The sequence below is a fragment of the Brassica oleracea genome, chromosome C6 (genome assembly GCF_000695525.1).
Source record: "Brassica oleracea var. oleracea cultivar TO1000 chromosome C6, BOL, whole genome shotgun sequence".
Classification (NCBI taxonomy): Eukaryota; Viridiplantae; Streptophyta; class Magnoliopsida; order Brassicales; family Brassicaceae; genus Brassica; species Brassica oleracea.
The window spans coordinates 19,166,704-19,176,426 of record NC_027753.1 but is presented as its reverse complement, the minus strand read 5'-3'; the positions used below and the strand labels follow the sequence as shown (position 1 = coordinate 19,176,426).

General features: G+C 30.1%; 2 protein-coding genes across 2 annotated transcripts; one reads left to right on the top strand and one right to left on the bottom strand.

The window, feature by feature from the left end:
• The first annotated feature begins 3,213 nt into the window (after window positions 1-3,213).
• Window positions 3,214-4,425, top strand: LOC106298726. The gene is made up of 3 exons (XM_013734869.1): window positions 3,214-3,420; window positions 3,532-3,609; window positions 3,936-4,425. The coding sequence occupies exons 1-3, from the start codon at window positions 3,233-3,235 to the stop codon at window positions 4,204-4,206; spliced, it is 537 nt and encodes a 178-aa protein (XP_013590323.1). The 5' UTR covers window positions 3,214-3,232; the 3' UTR covers window positions 4,207-4,425.
• Window positions 4,426-6,433: 2,008 nt separating this feature from the next.
• LOC106298642 (cytosolic sulfotransferase 1-like) lies at window positions 6,434-7,573 on the bottom strand. The gene has a single exon (XM_013734775.1). The coding sequence runs from the start codon at window positions 7,494-7,496 to the stop codon at window positions 6,555-6,557; it is 942 nt and encodes a 313-aa protein (XP_013590229.1). The 5' UTR covers window positions 7,497-7,573; the 3' UTR covers window positions 6,434-6,554.
• Window positions 7,574-9,723: the final 2,150 nt, after the last annotated feature.

Genomic DNA, 9,723 nt, shown 5'->3' with positions numbered 1-9,723 from the left:
GAATAAGTCGTCGGAATTTAAAAAAAAAATCCGAGGGAATGTTCCTCCCTCGGAAAATTCTGAGGGCCACGTTCCTCGGAAATTCCCGATGCAAATTCCGAGGAAGATTTCGTCGGAACTTCCGAGGATTGGACCATCGGAAATTTTCTCGGAATATACCGAGAAAGTCCTCCCTCGGTATATTCCGAGGAACTTTCCGACGATCTAGTGGTTCTCGGAGTTTCCTCGGAAATTCAGTTCCTCGGAATTCCGTCGCAAATTTCCGAGGGATTTCCGAGGAAAAATGAATTTCCGAGGAGTTATTTCCGAGGACTTTTTTCAATTTCCGAGGTCTTTTTTCGTCGGTATGTCGTCGGAATAGCCTTATTCCGACGACATACCGACGATTTTTTCCTTCAGTATGCCGCTATTTTCTTGTAGTGTCATTAAGGATTTGTTTTCTTGTATGATATATATACTAAGTGCATGCAATCGCAACTTATATATAAGCGATTCTTTATACACAAGGCTTATGCTGACATAGTATTTTGTTTGGTAGATCGATTATGGACTGTAGAATCACATTATAATTAATGGTTATGGCTGGATGAAGCTGAAAATGAACAACTCATAGGGTCGAGGAACAACAAGAGACGATTGTCTCCAGTACATTCAGAATTAGATGATTTCATTTGGGCAATGGAGAATGTGATTCAATATACGACATGTTAATATTTTGGGATAAACTACTGCGCGAATATAATTTCAATAATCAAAGATCCGAAAGCATGACCAAATTATTCTACGGAATTAGCAAAGTTAGCATCTATTCAAGGAAGATTCCAAGACTTCAAGATCATTCACATACCAAGGGTACAAAACCGGACCGCATACATTTTAGGACCGTCCGAGCTTTTCATGAGAGTTTAATTTTTGTTGGTTTTTTTCTTCCGTTCTAGATTTACAGATCATTTATATCTTGAATGATATAATAGTTCTTTTGAGACCAATAAAATAAAATAAAATATATAAGCGATTCTTTAAACTCGACTTTAGTATATACTTTTAATAAATACGATTATATTATATATATATGTGAGCATCAAAATGTGTTTCTGGTTCAATTTCTCTTTAAGCTTATCGTTTGTTGCTTTTTATTTTAAGAACGATAAAAGTCCCACGTTAAGATGTTATCGTTTTCCTTTAGGTGTTAAACCCTGGTTTGCAAGTTCTAGAAGGCAACGAGTTTATTATAAATTTAGCTTCTTTTTTTCCTAGCAACACAAAAATTTAGCTTAAGTATTAGCAAGGCCGGCCTAGAAATTTTGGGAGATATAAACAGTTTAAGAAGATTTCTATAGTTTAGTTTGGGGGCCTAAAATAACTTTTTAACAAAATTGAAATCTATTTATATATAATTTTTTAAAAAAAAATTTTGGGGACTTGAAGCGAATGTTTCATCCGGCTTGGCCTATTGCCTATTTATTAGTTTCCATACGTAAAATGAAATAAAAAAAAAACATAGCGGCGGTTGAGCAAAACAGAAGACCATATCAGCCAAAGATGCATTAACTCACCGAAGCAGCTCTTTCTATTTATTTATTTTTTGGTCAGAATCGAACCACACATGAGCTGATCATTTTTAAGATCGCTTGCAGAGACGAGAAAACACTATTATTGTGCAGCATTGCCAAATTAATGGTTTCATGTGTCTGCTACCATATGCATGGAGCAGCGCCGGCTCTTACCCATGGCAACATGGGCATCTGCCATGGGTCCATAGGTCCAAAAAAATGTTGTGTTGTTTTAAAAGTCTATTTTAATCTGTTAAATTATAAAAAAAAACTCATAATTAAATAAACTTAATTTATTTATTACAAGATAAAACAATAAAAAAATCTGTACATTCACAATTAGTTTTGGGATATTTTTTATATTTGTTTCAGGTAATGTTTTGAAATCGGACCAGACGTAGACTCGGCATTGTAACTGGGTCAATGGTCGGACCGGTTCAACTGAGTTTTAAATTTTAATTAAATTTTATATTAAATAACTATTATATGTATAACATAAAATTATTTTTATAAAATTTTATATAATTTTTAGAATCTAAAAATGATATGAAAACAAAAATATTTTTTTAAACTAATATAAAATAATGAAAATAATTTATTTAGATAGACAATTAGAAAATAATATGAATTGATTGTTTTATGAAATCTTTTTAAAATTTGCAGTTTAAAAAAATATACTTGAATTTGAAAAAACAGGGTTTTAATATCGAACCAAATCACCGGTTTAAGCGAATTTTACCGGTTTTTGACCGGGTTTGCCGGTTTGACTCAAATTCAGTTTTTAGTATAACCCGGAACCGGTTCAATCGACCGGTCTAGTCCAGCCAGCCGGTTCTGTCCAATTTTGAAAACACTGGTTTCAGGTTTTTGAGTTCAAGTTAAAAAAAAATGAAATAAAAAAAAATATAGAGAATATTTATAAAAGGTCAGAAAGCCTTCTAAATAGTCAAAGATAGCCAAGAACGTACAATTGTCAGATTGGATGGTTTACGTTCCGATGCTCATTGGTTCGAACATCACAGGAAATGGACGAATGGTCCAGCGAGTCGCGCCTCGCGGTAATTGCCAAAGACGCATTAATTCACCAAAGAAATAACAATTCGTTTTGGTGAGAATCGTATCACTTATTAGTTGATCATGTAAAAACGACTAGTAATGACAAGTAAGCGATGGTAGAGGGATTGAAATTAAATGGTTAATTGACAAAGCATGACAAATAAAACTCTCAAAGAGATCTTCCCATAAGGCACACGCGAAATCACAATCTTCATCATCATCATTATCATAACACAGAAAATACGTTTCATTATAACTGATTCACTGATTCTAACACAGAATTTCATAAGAATAATCAATGGAAATTAAATGGTTAATTGACAAAGCATAAAAAAAACTCTAAAAGAGATGAGAGACATCATCATCATCATAATTCATGATAAACATTAAACACGAAGAAGGTATCAAAAACTAAGACGCATATCTTACACCCACATCATGAGTAAAATTGTATGCATGCATATTAGTATATATATACGAAGAGAGGTACAAAAATAAGTTAAACGAAGCTTTCTTTAGACGCTTCCAGGGATTGGGGTCCCACCAAAAACTCAAGTATAGCTGTGTCTGCCTGCGAAGAGCATCATTATCCCTGTCTTTTAAGGGTGTATCTTAAAAATAAAATGAAAAATACATCAATAAGAGAGACAATACGTCTCTTAATCAAGGGAAGCAGACGTCTCTTGTGGAACAGCTGTCCAAAAATGAGTGGGGAGGAGCTGTTTGGTGTTTCAACGCTTTCAGCTTCTCTCTCTCCCGATTCCTCTATCAATCGATTCTGGAACTATTGCAATGATCCAGAAGCAGATGGGTTCGTCTCTCTTCTTTCTCGATTTTCAATTGTTTCTTAGCCTTCTTCGATTGAAAAAATCAGATCGACCTTGGCTTGAGCGATATCTAGAACTTAGAAAAGTTTTTTCAGGTTGAAGGCATCACAAGATGGAGACAGATATGGAGAATTCCGACCAAAGGAATTCTCAAGAACGAGGAACTCAAAAAGGTATGTTAATCATTCACTAGATTTTTATTTAATTTATTGTTCTGGTTTTTTTCAATTAATGTTCTTAGGTGAGATTATATCATCACGAATGCACTTAATCCCATCAAATTTTCGCATTAAACATGCTTGGGCAAGAGTAATAGACATCCCGGAGAGTTCTGGTGTTGCAACTCTTTGTTTACCAAAAAAAAACGGTTGTTCGGGTTTAAATTCTTGCTTGATCTGCAAAACTGAACTTTAATCATGTCTGATGTGTGAATGTTAAATCCGAACCAATATATAATACGGCTGTGGTTGTGAATCAAAACTTGTTATATGTGAGACAGTACATCTTGGAGACGACGGCATATCCAAGAGAGCATGGAGAGCTCAAGAAGCTACGGTCCACAAGTATGGCAATTTGTAAGTCTGGCTATACAAACTCCCTTCTCCATGGAATGCAGAGTTTTCAATCTCCCAGAGCAGCAGTTTTTGGCATACGTCACAAACGCAAGAAACTCTGGCCAAAACTCTGTTTCAACAGCGACCGTATCCATCACCAAACTCTCATTTCACGGAAATCACAAAGAGAGGCGATGGAAAAGATGGTCTTGGTGATGCAGATTGAGAAAGAGAGAGAGAGAGAGAGAGAGACTTATTCTTGCCCTGTATGTTTGCTTTTCTTCATATACATGTATGACCTTGAGAGTAGTTTGTTTACTGGTCTGGTCTAGTGAAAACACGTAACCATACTTTAAATGTGAATTAGCATGTAAATGTTCTCAGTGTTGAAAATGATGGTTGAACAAAAGGTATATATGTTTATTTGCATGTAAATGTTCTCAGTGTAGTGTTTGTTGTTGATCATGTCTCTTTTTGTTCTTGTTTGTCTGTTTAAAACAATTGTTACACATATTTTAGTAATCTTTGTTTGAACGTGATCAAGAGAATGCTTCTTTCAAACTATTATTGTTTATTTTACTAAATTTTGTTTTTATTTTAAAATCAATGTTTAAAATGTTATCTTGTACTATGGTTTTAAAAAAAATTTAAGTTTAATAAGAAAAATAAAAAAATTAGCTTTTAATTAAAAAAATATTTTTTGAAAAACCTTTAAATAAGAGATTTGCAATAGAGCACGTAAATTTCCGGGTCTTTTGATTAAGTCTCTTAATTTACTTTTACGATTAAAAAATATTTTTAAAAAATAAGAGATCCATTTAGGTTATATTATTGAGAATTCGGCCAAAAAAAACCTCAACTTTGTACGAATTGCCAAAAGAAACATGAACTTTTGAGCTGACTAAAAAAACACTAAACTTTCATTGACTTTAGAATTAATTAATAATGTTTTCGTTGACTTGCCAATTTAGCACGCTGTCAACAAATTTAACAGAAATATTTGACATCGTTTATCGTTGGCGTTAAGTGAAACGACGTCGTTTTATATGATTTGAAATTAAATATATGTAGACCCTTGGATTCGAACCCAGGTTGGTTGGTCAAATGGCAAGGTATTTTACCACTAGGCTACTCACACTTACAATGTACTTACTAGCATGTTTACTTTTATTTGGTACATATTAAATATAAAAAATTCTCTAAAACCTTAATAAGATCTTTAAAATTCCAAAAAAAATAAAAAATAAAGAAGATTTTTATAAAAAAAATTATTTTTCTTTTTAAAAAATAAAATTTATTTTTCTTTTTAAAAAATAAAAACTCTTCCAAAATTTTCTAAAAACTTAAAAAAAAATTTAAAATTCCAAAAAAATTGAAAAAATAAAGAATTTTTTTATAAAATTAATTTTGAAATTAAAATAGAAAATAAAATTTTATTTTTTCTTTTCATAAAATAAAAAATCTTCCAAAATTTTCAATTTTTTTAATACATTTGCTAAAAGTTGAAATTAATTATACACACATAAAAAGTTGATAATTATAACTTTAATTTTCTGCATTTTATTATAATTTTTAAAAAAATTGGATTTTTTTTAAAAAATGAAAATTTTGGAAACTTTTTGACTTTTTAAAGAAAAAAAAATATTTTAATTTTAATTCAAAATTAATTTTATGAAAATTTTGGGAGATTTTTTTCTTAAGAAATATAAAATTTTATTTTTGTAAAGAAAAATAAAATTTTATTTTCAATTTTAATTTCAAAATTAATTTTATAAAAAATTTCTTTATTTTTTTCAATTTTTTGGAATTTAAAGTTCGTTTTAATTTTATAGAAAATTTTGGAAGAGTTTTTATTTTTTAAAAAGAAAAATAAAATTTATTTTCAATTTTAATTTCAAAATTGATTTTATAAAAAATTTCTTATTTTTTAATTTTTTGAAATTTTAAAGATCTTTTAAGTTTTTAGAGAATATTTTTATATTCAATCAGTACCAAATAAAAGTAAACATGTTAGTAAGTACATTGAAAGTTCCACTAGCCAAAGACCTTGCCATTTGACCAAACAACCTGGGTTCGAATCCAGTGGTCTAAATATTTTAAATTTCAAATCATGTAAAACGACGTCGTTTCACTTAACGCCAACAATAAACGACGTCAAATATTTCTGTTAAATTTGTTGACGGCGTGTTAATTAATTCTAAAGTCAATGAAAGTTTGGTATTTTTTTGGTCAGCCCAAAAATTCATGTTTCTTTTGGCAATTCGTGCAAAGTTAAGGTTTTTTTTGGCGGAATTCTCTTATATTATTTATTGCCTTTTGCCATGCGCTTTCCAGCTGCTAATGTAGTTTTTTTTTTGTTTTGTCAACACTAATGTAGTTTATTTCTACTGTATGGAGTATATATCTTTCGCCATTTTTGCTTTCCACAATAAGCTTGACTGAAAATAGCTAAATGTTATTAAATGAACCCAACAACATCAAAGGAACATAATGAAATAACCAAACAACATCAACAGAACATAACAAAGAAAGTACAATCAACATCACAAAGCATATAATATAACTCAGAACTCCAACCCTGAACCTTGGAACTTCTCTTGGATGACCATGTCAATTTTCTTCTGCATTTCGGTAGTGAGATGATTCTTCCAGTCATCAACTTCGCCTTTGCGGAAAAAGATATTGTGCGTTCCGGTCTGGTTGACGTCGAAACTGCTCAAATTGCCAAAAGAGCACAACTCCAAGATCTTCTCAACAGACCCACCACGTTTCTCTTCTTGACTAAAAGGACAGCCCAAGAACTCTGCAAGTCTCATAACCTGGGCGCAAGGCTCAGCTTTCAGATCCTCATACTTCATGAAAAGAACATGTTCCGGGTCTTCTAAACTGCCTCTCCAATAGCTCAAAACACTGTCCCAAAAAGGTCCAAAATAGTGAACTCCTCTACAGAAAGACTCGACCATAGACTCGAGATCACTTCTTTCAACTTCCTTTTTCGCCATTTTTGCATAAAAATGCCAACGTGACACTAATACATCTTTTACGTTCCTGCACATGTACACGATTTTGCAAGGAGCGTTCATGAGCGGCTGCCGCAAAGTATGCAACGGCATGTGAGTCGAGAACACCCTGGGAGATGACGGAAACTTGGTTAGGTCCGGTTCTGGGCTTTTGCGATACAGATCAAGTTCGAAGAAAGGTACAAGCATGTGAGGGCTTCCAGAGGCCAAAGGATGGTTGTTACAAGAACCACCCACTGACCTCTCAAGAAGCGCGACTGTGAGGGCCTTGGCCCAAGTTGTGCCAGACTTAGGGTATGAAGCGAGTATTATGTCGGTGTCGGTGGGCTTAAAGTTTCTCTGGAAATCGATAACTGCTTGGAGAGCAAAGTTTCGATACCAACATCCTTGGTAGTTGTAGATCTTCGCCCCTTGAAAGTCTGCATCTGAAGGAAGTGAAGAGATTAGACTTCTGATTTCTGTTCTTATGTTGTCATCGTCTCCCATGTTTCCTAAAGTTCTCTCTCATTCTTTTTCTTTTTGTTGACATTATAAGCTTAGAGCCTGATTATTGCTGAAAATTGTTATGGATTTCTTAAATTTTTTTTTGTCTCATTTAAAATAAAAAATAAAAATAAAAGGGAACTGATTGGAGACCGGAACGTGTCAATGGAACCCGCAAAAAAATATTTTTGTCGAACAACCGATTCTAAAAAACACAAGGGACCCATACCTTTAAAATCCCATTAGTAACTGCGATAATCACGGACAAGAGCACATGCAAGATTCGAAAACAAAGGGCACATGCAAATGTTATAAAATAAAAGAGCACATGCAAACAGTGACAGAGTAAAAAAACAATGATATTTTATATTTTATTCTATTAAAAAATTATTATATTATAAAATGAACCGTTGGAATAAGTTCAACCATATGATAAAGTTATTCTATTTTAGAGTGAAATATAGGAAAAAAATATTATGTAATATTTGAGAAGATGTAATAGTGAAAATGAAGAAACTCAACTAACAGTGGAAATTTAACTTTGATAGCAAGTTGATGGTGATAAAATATCTCTACCCGATTTGGTATGGTATATTATTAACCTAGCATTCGAATTTGCTTGTTAAATGTTTAAACATTTTAAAGTTTTTGAAATAAATTGCTTCCGTTTGTTTGGACGCTAGATTTGTGGAATATTAAAGATACATATATTGAATATATTAGTTATGAATCCATTTATATGTAATAGTGTATTTATTAATAAGCACAATGTTATCTAATCTATTAATTTAGGTCCTATTTCTATCTATTATTAACAACTCATAGTAAAACCACTTAAAGAATTAGTTAATATAATATATTTGATTATTTATTAATAATAAACTAATTATAAATTTGATTTTTTTAATTATAACAAAATCCGTTAAGAAAGAATCTAACAAAATCTTACTTAAAATTCGAATATTTTTATAAAGTAACACATTAATTAATTTCGTAATTAATAATATAAAATTATTATAAATCATTTTTGACTAAAACTTTATTATAAAACAAGAAAATAAAATTATATACTATTGTTTATAAATTCTATAATTATAATGTGTATTATATAAAATAGTAATTCTATATGAATTAAATATGACAAAATTATATTAAGTAGGTAAATTTAAAAAATTATATTTTTAAATGGTTTCATTTAAATAAATTATCACTCATCATTAAAATGGTTAAAATTCACAAACTATTTAATACTTTTATACAAAAATAAATTTATTAACATATAGTTTAAACTTTTATATCTACAACTATAAATTATATTTTTATATATTTTGAAACTCTCAAAAATATATTGTTTAAAAATGTTTATATAAAAATGTAATAGTATATAATAATCTTTTGTTCGTATATTATTTAAACATTATGTTATTAGAAAAATATGAAATTTTAGTAATTCATTCAAAATATTAATGACAAATCAAATTTTAAGTATAAAATTTATTTATTTTAATTATAAAAAAATATGCTGAGAGAAATTTAGAAAATATTACCAAAAATTTAAATATTTAGTAACAAAAACAAATTCAAAAGTCATGTAATCTTCCAAACTCAAAAATAGTTGTGTAATTTTCTAAAGTTTTCTTGACAAAATATAAAATTTTAAAAATAAATATTCAAACTCAAAATGATAATATTTCAAATTTTACAGAAGATAAAATCATAGATAATAAAAAATAACTTTTTTGAAATGCACCACGAAAGAACCAAACTATATATGTTGTGAAAATTAAAACAATCTAGGGACATTTGCCAAAAACAACCTAAATATTCAAGTCAAACCTAAAAGTGTACCCCACTTTCAGTCAAATGCAAAGCTAACCTAAAGGGATAGTGAAAGTATTATTTAACCCTTATGACCAAACAAAAAAACAGAAATATATTTTACGTTTTTATCCTTCGGAAGTCTACACGTAATAAAAGAAGTCTACATATATATAGACTTCCTACGAAGTCTACCTTATAGACTTATTTCGGAGTCTACACTCTAATTTGATCTAATAATTTAATTTTGAAAATGTATAAAAATAATTATTGTGATATTTTTAACTAATCATCAATATAATGGATAATATGAAGTAAATAAATTAAAATTTCATATAATTGAACAATTTTGAAGAATATATACTAATTTGGTTATCATGTGTTAGACAATGTTCATAGTTTAGAAACAAAA